The following is a 14,636-nucleotide window of genomic DNA, read 5'->3' as shown; positions in this document are numbered from 1 at the left end:
ATTACATCACTAAATACATTTCTTTGAGTATGCTTATTTGAATGTAAATGAGAAAAGCATCAAGAAAGAGGCCTTTGAGAAGTATATTTGGAAGTGTAATCCTTTTGTGTATGTGTGTATTTCTTTTTTTGAGACAGAGTCTCGCTCTGTCACCCAGGCTAGAGTGCAGTGGTGGTGCAATCTCGGCTCACTGCAACTTCTGCCTCCCAGGTTCAAGTGATTGTTCTGCCTCAGCCTCCCTAGTAGCTGGGACAACAGGCGAGCGCCACCACGCCTGGTTAATTTTTGTATTTTTCGTAGAGACGGGGTTTCACCATACTGGCCAGGCTGGTCTCAAACTCCTGACCTGGTGATCCTCCCGCCTCAGCCTCCCAAAGTGTTGGGATTACAGGTGTGAGCTACCACACCCAGCTGTGTGTATTTCATCATTCAGGAAAATGTTACTCATTTATAGCGGTTTTATGCCACTTTTTTTTTTTTTAGATGGAATTTTGCTCTTGTTATGCAGGCTGTAGTGTGATGGCGCCATCTCAGTTGGCTGCAACCTCTGCCTCCCGGGTTCAAGCAATTCTCCTGCCTCAGCCTCCCGAGTAGCTGGGATTACAGGCATGTGCCACCATGCCTGGCTAATTTGTATTTTTAGTAGAGATGGGGTTTCTCCATGTTGGTCAGGCTGGTCTCGAACTCCTGACCTCAGGTGATCCGCCCACCTTGGCCTCCCAAAGTGCTGGGATTACGGGTGTGAGCCCCTGCGCCTGGCCATATGCCACTTTGTAAAAGTAAGTCTTTGACAATATTCTTGTGTTTCAGAGAAAAAAAAATTGTTACTGAAAAGAAAATTCAATCTCTAAAAAGTTCTGGTAGTTTGACTGCTTTAATGGGGATGTTCTAAAGCACTTGGTTAATTATTGACTCAAAATTTAGAAGCCAAAAGACATGAATAATAAACTGTCTTTTTCTGTTGTAGGTAAAGGGAGAAGATGAGGAAGAGAACAATTTGGAAGTACGTGAAACCAAAATTAAGGGTAAAAGGTAAGCTGACAAACAATATACCTTGTCTCTTGTTAAAGGTTATGTCAGGGTTGGGATCATATGGGATCATAAACTAGGAGAGTTGCTTAGGAAGTGCCTGCTTTATTACAGGGTTTTTTTTTTTTTTTTTTTTTTTGTAGAGAGGAGGTCTAGCTATGTTGCCCAGGCTGGTCTTGAACTCCTGAGCTCAAGCCATCCTTGGCCTCTCAAAGTGCTGGGATTACAGGTGTGAACCACTGCATCTGTCCTAGAGGATTTTTTTTTTTTTTTTCTTGAGACAGGGTCTGTTGCCCAGGCTGCATTACTATGGTGCCATGTTGACTCACTGCAACCTCCACCTCCAGGGCTCAAACCGTCCTTCTCCCTCAGCCTCCCAAATAGGTGGGACTAGAGGTGTGTACCACCACACTCGGCTAATATGTGTGTGTGTATATGTATGTATTTTTAGTAGGCACCGGGTTTTGCCATGTCACCCAGGCTGGTCTTGAACTCCTGTCCTCAAGCAGTTCTTTGCCTCCCAGAGTCCTAGGATTATAGGCGTGAGTCCATTACGCCCCACCGAGGATGTTTTAATTAATGTATGTGATAATAAGCAACATGCTGTAATATATTCTGGACTCATTTATGACTTCTCATTACTAATGCTGAAATTGGATTCCCCTAAGCAGTGGCAGTTTGTTTTATAGGAAGAAAGTAGTTACTTTCTGTATCAGATCAGTTCTCCCTCCTGGTTCCACAGAGCTTTATGTGAGAACTCCAAGCTGTTTGCCTCAGCAAGTATTCTCCTATCTATGGTTGGCTACCATTCTGCTTCCATGGGGCAGACAACCTTCCCCCTGGATACCTCACCCCTAAGCCTTCAGGGCATTCAAAGTGGTAACTTCTTTGAAGGCCTACTGTGAAGGCTGGGTGGGGTTAAACTTGCATAGTTGTTTGCTCAGACCTCAGCACCTAGCGTGGAGCCTGGAACTTATTAGTTATTATTCTTATTATTTTTTGGAGACAGTGTCTGTTGCCCAGGCTGGAGTGCAGTGGTGCGATGGTTCAAGTGATTCTCTTGCCTCAGGCTCCCAAGTATCTGGGATTACAGGCGTGTGCCACCATGCCCGGCTAATTTTTGTATTTTTGTATTTTTTTTTTTTTTTTTTGAGAGAGTTTTGCTGTCTTTGCCTGGGCTGGAGTGCAATGGCGCAATCTTGGCTCACTGCAACCTCCTTCTCCCGGGTTCAAGTGATTCTCCTGCGCAGCCTCCCGAGTAGCTGTGATTACAGGCATGCACCAGCACACCTGGCTAATTTTTGTATTTTTAATAGAGATGGGGTTTCACCATATTGGTCAGGCTGGTCTTGAACTCCTGACCTCAGGTGATCTGCCGCCTCGGCCTCCCAAAATGCTGGGATTACAAGTGTGAGCCACCGTGCCCCACAAGTTTTGTGTTTTTAGTAGAGACGGGTTTCCCCATGTTGGCCAGGCTGGTCTCGAACTTCTGACTTCAGGTGATCTGCCTGCCTCAGCCTCCCAAAGTGCGGGGATTACAGGTGTGAGCCACCACTCCTGGCCCCATAGTTTCAATTACTGTGTGATCCTACCTATCTTTGTTTTTTTTTTTTTTGGAGATGGAGTCTTGGTCTTGTTGCCCAGACTGGAGTGCAGTGGCGTGATCTCGGCTCACTGCAACCTCAGCCTCCTAGGTTCAAGCGATTCTCCTGCCTCAGGCTCCTGAGTAACTGGGATTATAGGCGTCCGCTACCACACCTGGCTAATTTTTGTATTTTTAGTAGAGATGGGATTTCTCCATATTGGCCAGACTGTTCTCCAACTCCTGACCTCAGGTGATCTGCCCGTCTCGGCCTCCCAAAGTGCTGGGATTACAGGTGTGAGCCACTGCTCTTGGCCCTTTTTTCTTTTTTCTTTTTTTTTTTGAGACGGAATTTCCCTCTTGTTGCCCAAGCTGAAGTGCAATGGCACGTGATCTCGGCTCACTGCAACCTCCGCCTCTGGGGTTCAAGCGATTCTCCTGCCTCAGCCTCCCAAGTAGTTGGGATTACAGGTGCGTGCCACAACGCCCAGTTAATTTTTTGTAATTTTAGTAGAAATGGGGTTTCACCATGTTAGCCAGGCTGGTCTCGAACTCCTCAGGTGATGCACCCGCCTCGGCCTCCCAAAGTGTTGGGATTACAGTTGTGAGCCACTGCGCCTGACCCCCTTTTTTTTTTTTATGTGAGTATATCTTTTCTTTTCTTTTTTGTGAGTTGGAGTCTCGGTCTGTCGCCCAGGCTGGAATGCAGTGGTGCGATCTTGGCTCACTGCAACCTCTGCCTCCCAGGCTCAAGTGATTCTACTGTCTCAGCCTCCCGAGTAGCTGGGATTACAGGTGTTCACCACCAGGCCCAGCTAATTTTTTTGTATTTTTAGTAGAGAGAGGGTTTCACTATGTTGGCCAGGCTGGTTTTGAATTCCTGACCTCAGGTGATCCACCTGCCTTGGCCTCCCAGAGTGCTAGGATTACAGGTATCAGCCACTACCTGGCCACCTTTTTTGTTTTCCGTGTTATCTTCATAGTTGTCTTTCTTTGGTAGTTAAGTTTAATCCTTGAATTACTTTGAGTTCATGTACAGCAGCATCCTCTCAGGAGCCACATTTTAATGCGTGGTGATTATCTCGATTTTTCTTGGTGATTATCTTGATTTTCCACTGAGTGTATGAAGTAGGCATCTCACCAGCCCCGAGGCTGTAAGATCTGAGAGTTAGCTTTAAATAAGTCGCTATTAAAATTGCTTTCTCTTGCTTTAAGAGACTCCTCTCCCTCTCTGAGGCTGTCTGAGTACCCTGTCTGTGTTTATTGGCTCTAGCTGCTGGCCTGTAGCGTCTTGGATAGGCAAGGTAACTTAGTTATTAGGACTGTGGTTTTTGCATCTTTACTGCCTGGGATCAAATCCTAGCTCTGTTATGTTTACTAGCGTTTTCCTCAGTTTCCTCATCAGTAAAATAATAGTGTTTACCTGATATGATCATGGCTAAGAGTCACTAAATTGGCCAGGCGTGGTGGCTCACGCCTGTAATCCCAGCACTTTGGGAGGCCGAGGCAGGCAGATCACCTGAGGTTGGGAGTTCGAGACCAGCCTGACCAACATGGAGAAACCCCATCTCTACTAAAAATGCAAAAAAGTTAGCCAGGAGTGGTGGTGCATGCCTGTAACCCCAGCTACTCGGGAGGCTGAGGCAGGAGAACCACTTGAACCGGGAGGCAGAGGTTCCGGTGAGCCGAGATTGTGCCATTGCCAGCCTGGGCAACAAAAGCAAAACTCCGTCTCAAAAAAAAAAAAAAAAAAAAAAAAAAAGATTCACTAAATCAATATATATAATGTACTTGGAGCCTTAGTAAGCACTTGATAAATTTTGAATTAATCACAAAGAAGGCTAATGGAATGGAAGGAACATTTCAAGCAGAGATATCTGTAAAGATACGGAGGGTTGACATTTCATGGTGTGTTTAGTTAACTGGGCTTTCAGAGTGGCTCTTGCTCAGAGGAAGGTGAAGCTGTGTAGGTTGAGTTGAGTTCAGTTTAAGGACTGCTCTGAACCATTATTAAAGGCGTGGCCTTTGTCCTTAAAGCCCACAGTTGGGAACATTAAAAAATTTTTTTTCATAGCTTACCATTTTATTCATTTCTAGTTATATGTGCATACATTATATGAATTTGTCTTTATCACCTCATCCTGCCACAGAAACTGACCTATATGGGGTTCTCAGTAAATCAGTTTGAGTACATGAGTAAAAAACCCAAGTCATTCACACAATGTTCTCCCATTAGATCCAGCTAGAGAAGAGCTACACGAAAAAAAAAAAAGACCTGCTCCATGTACATCAGTTTAGACAGTTCTGTGTTGTCTAGCCTTTTATTGATTGAAAAACCTTCATTAGCTGGTGCTTCCACATTTTGGTAAGACTTGATGTTCCTAATGATCTTGGAGTGCTGAAAGGTTCTGATTTGTCTTCTGAATTATCAAAGCAAAATTAAATTATGTGGCAGCATTTAACAACTTGTAAAATGAATGTGGGAATGTTGATTTGAGATTGTGTAGATGGGCTGGGGGGAAGGGAGATTAGGAGATTAATAGGAAGAGATGCAGTAGTCTAGGCACATGGTATTGGTTTGAATGGAGGAGGAGGCAAAGGAAGGGATGGGTCTGAGAGGAATTTCTGAGGCAGGATTGCCCAGGTATTGGGGACAGGGCAGAGTGAGGCATCAGAAAATGCCTGGGTTTCTAGCTTAAGGTTGATCAGATGGCAGTGGTATTAAGAGAGATCAAGACTTGGGATCATGAATGATAAGGTTTTGTTGAATTGCATGTGGGGTGGTCAGTGGAGCTGTCTAGTAAACATTTGAAAATTTGATTTTAGAATTCAGGACAGAGAGTGGGATGAGAAACACATTTGGGACTTGAAACTAAGAATTGGTTAAGACTGTCCTGAGGAGAAGATGCCGCTACTTATATTTTGAGTAGTGAACGTCACAGTTGTAATATGAAATATAATGGTGTGACTGATAAAGACGTGCAAGTTTTGTGTTCTATAAAGTCATATCAGGAAGAGTGATCCATGTTCTCACCTTTGAGGACAAACTCATTGAAGCTTATTAATTCAATTTTTCACTAGTGGTTTCTACGTCTTCTAAAAATTGTTCTCCTGGCTTGGAAAACTGATTCAGTTTAGAATTAGTACCCTGTGAATTTTAAGTTTCCAGGCCATCTGTTTTTCTTTTTTCTCCTTTTTTTTTTTTTTTTTTTTGAGATGGATTCTCGCTCCGTCACCCAGGCTGGAGTGCAGTGGCACAATCTCGGCTCACTGCAACCTCCGCCTCCCAGGTTCAAGCAATTCTCCTGTCTCAGCCTCCCGAGTATCTGGGACTACAGGCGCCTGCCACCACGCCCGGCTAATTTTTGTACTTTTAGTAGAGACAGGGTTTCACCTTGTTGGTAAGGCTGGTCAGCCATCTGTTTTTCTTTAAAATATTAGTAGCTTTATTTTTTCGTAATATGAGGATGATACAAGCTCCTTATAAGACAAATTAGGGCCTGGCGCAGTGGCTCATGCCTGTAATCCCAGCACTTTGGGAGCCCGAGGCGGGTGTATCACCTGAGGTCAGGAGTTCAGACCATCCTGGCCAACGTGGCGAAATCCCCTCTGTACTAAAAACACAAAAATTAGCTGGGCGTGGTGGCGGACGCCTGTAATCCCAGCTACTGGGGAGGCTCAGGTAGGAGAATCACTTGAACCCAGCAGGCGGAGTTTGCAGTGAGCCAAGATTGTGCCATTTCACTCCAGCCTGGGCTACAAGAGTAAGACTCCGTCTCAAAAAATAATAATAATAAAAAATAAAATAAAATTGGAAAAGACAAACTAAACTTATTCTACAACCTTGAGACAGTTACCATTAACATTTTGTTGAACATTCCTTGAAATACTATTCTTTACATTCATTCATTTTTTTTTTTTTTTTCTTGAGACGGAATCTCGCTCTGTCGCCCAGGCTGGAGTGCAGTGGCACGATCTCGGCGCACTGCAAACTCCGCCTTCTGGGTTCACATCATTCTCCTGCCCCAGCCTCCTGAGTAGCTGGGACTACAGGTGCCCGCCACAACGCCCGGCTATTTTTTTTTGTATTTTTAGTAGAGATGGGCTTTCACTGTGTTAGCCAGGTTGGTCTTGATCTCCTGACCTCGTGATCCACCCATCTCGGTCTCCCAAAGTGCTGGGATTACAGGCATAAGCCACCCTCCCCGGGTCTATGTATGTTTTTAAATGGAGTTATTCTTTGTCATTTGTAAACAGATTTTCATTATTTACATTGTACATGGACATCTTTCCATGTTAATATAGATATGTAGGTTAGCCATATTTCTAATGACTGCCAATATTCTATTGTGTGAAGCCATATTTCTAACGACTGTCAATATTCTGTTGTGTGGTTCTATTAAAAATTTTTTTTTGAGATGGAGTCTCTCTCTGTCACCCAGGCTGGAGTGTAGTGGCGCTATCTTGGCTCACTGCAACCTCCGCCTCCCGGGTTCAAGTGATCCTCCCACTTCAACCTCCCTAGTAGCTGGGACTACAGGTGTGCACCACCAAGCCCAGCTAATTTTTGTATTTTTAATAGAGACAGGGTTTTGCCATGTTGGCCAGGCTGGTCTGGAACTCCTGACCTCAGGAAATTCACCTGACTTGGCCTCCCAAAGTTCTGGGATTACAGGCATGAGCCACTGCACCCAGCCAAGAGATCACCTTTAATATAGTAATTTAAGTCTTTTATTAACAGGACATGGTGGCAGGTGCCAGTAGTCCCAGCTACTCAGGAGGCTGAGGCAATAGAATCTCTTGAACCTGGGAGGTGGAGGTTGCAGTGAGCTGAGATCGTGCCACTGCACTCCAGCCTGGGCGACAGAGCAACACTCTGTCTCAAAAAAAGAAAAAAATAATTTAAGTCTTCTAAGACAGATATCTAGCGGTTTCTCTCAGGGCTGTTTATAAATAGCAAGAGTGTAAAACAGTGTAAATGTTCAACAATGGAACAAAAGTTAAAAACATTCTAATAGGTAATCCCAGCTATTAGGGAGGTTGAGGCAGGAGAATCGCTTGAACCCAAGAGGTGGAGGTTGCGGTGAGCCGAGATCGCACCATTGCACTCCAGCCTGAGTGATAGAGTGAGACTCCATCTCAAAAAGGAAAAGGTGATCTCTTAAAGATAATTGCTTTTGTCTTTGGTTCAAAATTTTGTTGTGACTTTGAACTGCTACTACTGTTTTCAGTATCCTCAGTCTCTCTTGCCTTGTTCTTCCTTTAGTGGGAGATTCTTCACAGTCAAGCTCCCAGTTGCTCTTGATCCTGGGGCCAAGATTTCAGTCATTGTGGAAACAGTCTACACCCATGTGCTTCAGCCGTATCCAACCCAGATCACCCAGTCAGAGAAACAGTTTGTGGTGTTTGAGGGGAACCATTATTTCTACTCTCCCTATCCAACGAAGACACAAACCATGCGTGTGAAGCTTGCCTCTCGAAATGTGGAGAGCTACACCAAGCTGGGGAACCCCACGCGCTCTGAGGACCTACTGGATTATGGGCCTTTCAGAGATGTGCCTGCCTATAGTCAGGTAAGCTCAGGTGGAGTCCAGCCCATCCCTGTCTGCTTCAGAGAATGTCTTGCAGAGTGACTACTGGTTGATAGGCTTGGGTGGTGTGGGGTGGATGAAATCTGCAGTCATTTCTAAGGTCATCCCAAAAGTGTTTAACCTGCAGTGAAATGACTCTATGGGGGTCTTGTTTCTCCTTGGGGGATCACAGGTAGAGGCTAGGGGTAGCATTTGGAGAGGTGGAATGGGTGTTGCGGGAGATGGAAGCAAGGCATTCCACGCAGAGGCAGTAAGAGGGACAAAGGCTTTGAGTTGGTGTGCCTGGGCAGATACTGGGGTAGCAAAGCTGTCGGAGTGGTTGAGGGCCATCCTTGAATGTTGGGCCTCGGTTGGAACTTGAGAGAGGGAGCAATTAAGGCTTACAAAGATTTTGTTACTATGGCAAATCGCAAACATGCCAAAGTACAAAGACTAGTATAAACTCCCACACACGTCACTTAGATTCAGTGGTTATCAGGTTACCATAATTAACCTACCTCTTTTTTTCTTTGGTGGAGTACTTAAAAAAATTTTTTTTTTTAAGAGACAGGATCCTGCTCTGTTGCCCAGCCTGGAGTACAGTGGCATAATCATAGCTCACTGTAACCTCAAACTCCTGGGCTCAGTCCATCCTCCCAGCTCAGCCTCCCATGTAGCTGGAGTGACAGGTGTGTGTCACCATGCCCAGTTAATTTTTTATTTTTGTTGTAGAGACGGGATCTTGCTTTATTGCCCAGGCTAGTCTCAAACTCCTGGGCCCAAGTGATCTTCCTGCCTTGGTCTCCCAAAGTGCTGGGATTACAGGCATGAGCCATGGTCCCTGGCCTTTTTGCTAGAGGATTTTAAAGCAAATCTCAGCAGTCATGTCTTTTTACCTACTTCTATACCATCTCTAAAAAATATGGGTATTTTAGACGTTTAAGATTTCTTTGCATTGGGTGCAGTGGCTCATGCCTATAATCCTAGCACTTTGGGAGGCCAATATGGGAGGATTGTGTGTGCCCAGGAATTCAAGACCAGTCTGGGCAACATAGTGAGACCTCATTTTTACAAAAAATAATAAGCTGGGCATGGTGACACACTCCTGTAGTCTCAGCTACTTGGGAGGCTGAGGCGGGAGGATTACTTGAGCCCAGGAGGTTAATGCTGCAGTTAGCTATGATTGCACCACCCCACTCTAAAAAAAAGATGTCTTTGCATCTCTCTGTGTGTTTAGAACATGTGTCACCAAGGATGTGCAATCAAAATACTTTGTTCTAATGCTACTTGAAATAATTGTTTCTTTGTTTTTTTGTCTTTATTTTATTTTATTTTTTTTGAGAAGGAGTCTTGATCTGTCATTCAGACTGGAGTACAGTGGGGCAATCTCAGCTCACTGCAACCTCTGCCTCCTGGGTTCAAGCAATTCTCCTACCTCAGCTTCCTGAGTAGCTGGGATTACAGGTGCCCGCTACCACACCTGGCTAATTTTTGTATTTTTTGTAGAGACGGGGTTTCTCCATGTTGGCCAGGCTGGTCTTGAACTCCTGAGCTCAGGTGATCCGCCTGCCTGGGCCTCCCAAAGTGCTGTGATTGCAGGTGTGACTCACTGCGCCCAGCCTGTTTTTTATGTTTCAAATGTCAGTTTGATACATAGTTAGGGCTGTTCGTTTTGGGTTGTTTTAAACTTTTAAGAACTTTTTATTAACGTAATTTTTTGAATATGAAAACAACATGATTTCATAGTCAAAATTATATATAACAAGTTATGTGTAACAAAATCATATAACAAGTTATATGTAACAAAATCATATATAACAAGTTATGTGTAACAAAATCATATATAACAAGTTGTATGTAACAAAATCATATATAACAAGTTGTATGTAACAAAATCATATATAACAAGTTGTATGTAACAAAATTATACATAACAAGTTTTATACAACAAGTTAAAAGGCCAGGTGCATATATATATATGTATATATGGCCTTATATATATAAGTGCACTTATATATTTATATATATACATACACGTATATATATAAGGCCAGGTGTACCATTTTTTTATATATACACGTGTGTGTGTGTGTGTGTGTGTGTGTGTGTATCTCAAGTTATAGGGCCAGGCGCACTGGCTCACGCCTGTAATCCCAGCACTTTGGGAGGCTGAGGCGGGCAGATCACTTGAAGCTAGGAGTTCAAGACCAGCCTGGCCAACATGGTGAAACCTCATCTCTACTAAAAATACAAAAATTAGCTGGGTGTAGTTGCACTCAACTCTAGTCCCACCTACTAGGGAGGTTGAGGCACGAGAACTGCTTGAACCCAGGAGGTAGGGGTTGCGGTAGCCAAGGTTGTGCCACTGTACTCCAGCCTGGGCAACAGAGCAAGACTCTGTCTCCAAAAAAAAAAAATTATAGTCAGAGAATTCTTGCTTCCAATTCTCCCATTCATTTGTTCTCCTTGGTAACCATTTATGTTAGCTTTAGGTTTATTCTTCTAGTGTTTCCTTCTAAATGTATGAGGATTTGTAGTAAACATACTTATATTCCTCCATGTCTCAAAACATAGCTCCCTATGTATATTGTTGCACGGTGGGGTTGTTTTTGGGGAGAGATAGGGTCTCTGTGCCTCCTGTTGTGGTTGCAGAGTGCCCAGGGCCCACGTGCCCACTGTGAAGATGACAGCCTTGCCACTCTGAGCTGTGCTTTCTCTAACTGCATGATTTCTTTTACTTCAAACTGAGTGAGAGTTCATGTTGGGACACTGATTTGATTTTCCTCTACGCAGGCTTTTAAAAATATAAATATTTGGGGTTTTCCACTTTCCTCCATTTTAAGTTAATAGAACGTTCATGAGAGGCTGGGCGCGGTGGCTCAGGTCTGTAACCCTGGCACTTTAGGAGGCCAAGGTTGGCGGATCACGAGGTCAGGAGTTCGAGACCAGCCTGGCCAACATGGTGAAACCCCGTCTCTACTAAAGATAAAAAAATTAGCTGAGCATGGTGGCGTGCACCTGTAATTCTAACTACTTGAGAGGCCGAGGCAGGAGAATCACTTGAACCTGGGAGGTGGAAGTTGCAGTGAGCCAAGATCGCGTCATTGCACTCCAATCTGGGCGACAGGGTGAGAGTTTGTCTCAAAAAAAAAAAAAAAAAAAAAAAAAGGTTTATGGAGACCATTTGGCAAAAAGGAAGATTTGAGGTCAGTTCACAACCACTATCGACACTATGGACATTTTAGTACCTGAGTCGTGTCTAAGCATAGGGCTTTTTAATGTACTTATTATGCTTAATGTCATATTATGTATAAAGTATCGTGTAATACCTTTGCCACTTAGAATATTCTCTAAACATTTTACATATTACTACATTACCTTTGTCAACCTTTTTTTTTTTTTCTTGAGACAGGGTCTTACTCTCTCCCAGGCTGGAGTGTAGTGGTGCAATCTCAGCTCACTGCAACCTCTGCCTCTTGAGTTTAAGTGATTCTCCCACCTCAGCCTCCCCAGTAGCTGGGACTTACAGGCATGTGCGACCATGCCTGGCTAATTTTTGTATTTTTTGTTAGAGACAGGGTTTCACCATGTTGGCCAGGCTGGTCTCAAACTCCTGACCTCAAGTGATCTACCCACTTTGGCCTCCCAAAGTGCTGGGATTACAAGTGTGAGCCACTGTGCCCGGCTGGCCTGTAAACAGTTTTTTTGTTTTGTTGTTTTTGTTTTTGTTTGTTTGTTTGTTTGTTTGTTTTGAGAGACAGTCTCGCTCTGTTGCCCAGGCTGGAGTGCAGTGGCACAATCTCGGCTCACTGCAGCCTCCACCTCCCGGGTTCAAGCGATTCTCCTACCTCAGCCTCCTTAGTATCTGGGACTACAGGCGCCCATCACCACACCTGGCTAATTTTTCTATTTTTAGTAGAGACGGGGTTTCACCATATTGGCCAGGCTGGTCTCAAACTTCTGACCTTGTGATCTGCCCGCCTTGGCCTCCCAAAGTTTCACTGCGCCCAGCCTGTAAACCGTTTTTAAGTGGCTGACTCACTGATTTGATGTCCTAGAGCTTATTTGCCAAGTTTCTATAGTTAAACAGTTTTTTCTATTTAATATTATAATATACATCTCTGCATATTATACAAAAGTTATGTATTTTTGTATTCTCAGGATTTTCTGAAGTAATGTTTTTCAAATTGAAGGATATGAACATTTTAAAATCTCTTGCTGGTTGGGCACAGTGGCTTATGCTTGTAATCCCAGCACTTTGGGAGGTCAAGGTGGGTAGATTGCTTGAGACCAGCTTGGGGGACATGGTGAAATTCCATGTCTACAAAAAATACAGAAAATTAGCTGGGCGTGGTGGCATGCACCTGGAATCCCAGCCACTCATGGGGCTTGAGGTGGGAGGATTGCTTGAGCCCAGGAGGTTGAGACTGCATTGAGCCAAGATTGTGCCACTGTACTCCAGCCTGGGTGACAGAGTGAGACCGTTTATAATTAAAAAAAGAAAAAAAAAAGAAAAACCTCTTGCTGTATTTTGCCAAGTAGTTTTTCAAAAGATTTAATCAATTTTTTAGGATTCCAGTGTGTGAAACTGCCGGTTTCCTTATGCCCTTGCTTGTACTGGCATTAAATGCTATCAAATATGATTATGAGTGAATTGTACTTTTAAAAATCTAGTCATAGAATGAGTGAATAAACTAGCGAATAAACTAGTTGTAAGAGCTAACAAAATAGATCTTGTCCTTTTCATGGACTTTTGGGAAGCAAGGTGTGTTGGGCCTTATTGAGAGGTAGTATTTACCACATAGAAGAGTGAAATGAGGCTGGGCACGATGGCTGGCTGGGCACGGTGGCTCATGCCTGTAATCCCAGCACTTTGGTAGGCCAAGGTGGGCAGATCACCTGAGGTCAGGGGTTCGAGACCAGCTTGGCCAACATGGTGAAACCCCATCTCTACTAAAAATACAAAAATTAGCCAGATGTGGTGGCACACGCCTGTAATCCCAGCTACTAGGGAGGCTGAGGCAGGAGAATCGCTTGAACCCAGGAGGCGGAGGTTGCAGTGAGCTGAGGTTGTACCATTGTACTCCAGCCTGGGTGACAGAGCAAGACTCTGTCTCAAAAAGAAAGAAAAAAAAGTGAAGTCAGAACTTAGCAGACCTTGTATTGCCACTTAGGTTTATGACCTTGAACAAGATATTGGAAACTGCCAGGCCTTGAGATTTTTATTTGTCAAATGGGGATAAGTAGTTCTTATTTCATCATATTGTCTTGAGAATGAGATGAGATAATGCACTTATTTAGAACTCTTACAAAACTGCCTAATACAATCAGCTCCAGACACATTATTTTTTTGTGTCCTATTTTTTGAGTTAATAATATATCATGAATATTTATTCCCATATGTTAGCAAGAAGTCCTAGTAAACATAATTTTAAAATGTTGCATACGTTAGATACATCATAATTTACCCATTCTGTTGCTGATATATAGGTTGTCTCCAATCAATTTGATTTAAACTAATGGTGCTTTCTCTGTTGCCAAAACTTTGAACTATTTGTTTCCTTCCTTCCAGGATACTTTTAAAGTACATTATGAGAACAACAGCCCTTTCCTGACCATCACCAGCATGACCCGAGTCATTGAAGTCTCTCACTGGGGTAATATTGCTGTGGAAGAAAATGTGGACTTAAAGCACACAGGAGCTGTGCTTAAGGGGCCTTTCTCACGCTATGATTACCAGAGACAGCCAGATAGTGGAATATCCTCCATCCGTTCTTTTAAGGTATGGAATGTTCAACTTGGACATTGTGAGAAATGAGGACTTTATCACAGCTACCTATTCTTTGCTTTTCGAAACTAGCTAAATATTTAGGCAGTTGTTTAGGGTTGACTGATGTTCATCTTGTTGATTGGCAGTGTTAGAAACCAACAGAATCTTAAAAAATACCCCCCCATATATATAAATAAGCCATTTTCTTTTTTTTCTTTGAGACAGAGTCTCACTCTGCCACCCAGGCTGGAGCATAGTGGCGTGATCTCTGCTCATTGCAGCCTCCGCCTCCTGGGTTCAAGTGATTCTTCTGCCTCAGACTCCTGAATAGCTGGGATTACACGCATGCACCACTACACCTGGCTAATTTTTGTATTTTTAGTAGAGACAGGGTTTCACCATGTTGGCCAGGATGGTCTTGAACTCCTGGCCTCAAGTGATCCACCTGCCTTGGCTTCTCTTTCTTTTTTTTTTTTTTTTGAGACGGAGTTTTGCTCTTGTTGCCCAGGCTGGAGGGCAATGGCGCAATCTCGGCTCACCACAACCTCCGCCTCCCAGGTTCAAGCAATTCTCGCGCCTCAGCCTCCCGAGTAGCTGGGATTACAGGCATGCACCACCAAGCCTGGCTAATTTTTTTTTGTATTTTTAGTAGAGACAGGGTTTCTCCATGTTGGTCAGGCTGGTC

General features: G+C 43.8%; 1 protein-coding gene across 1 annotated transcript in view; it reads left to right on the top strand.

The window, feature by feature from the left end:
- The window catches only part of RPN1 (ribophorin I), a 30,739-nt gene that overhangs the window by 4,976 nt on the left and 11,127 nt on the right, over positions 1–14,636 (top strand). Inside the window, 3 exon segments of the mRNA NM_001280255.1 lie at positions 968–1,032; positions 7,878–8,184; positions 13,754–13,963. Of these exon segments, the coding sequence (NP_001267184.1) occupies positions 968–1,032; positions 7,878–8,184; positions 13,754–13,963 (582 nt within the window).

Source organism: Pan troglodytes, chromosome 2 (genome assembly GCF_028858775.2).
Source record: "Pan troglodytes isolate AG18354 chromosome 2, NHGRI_mPanTro3-v2.0_pri, whole genome shotgun sequence".
NCBI lineage: Eukaryota > Metazoa > Chordata > Mammalia > Primates > Hominidae > Pan > Pan troglodytes.
The sequence above is the reverse complement of the archived record's forward strand: the minus strand, read 5'-3'. Positions and strand labels throughout refer to the sequence as shown.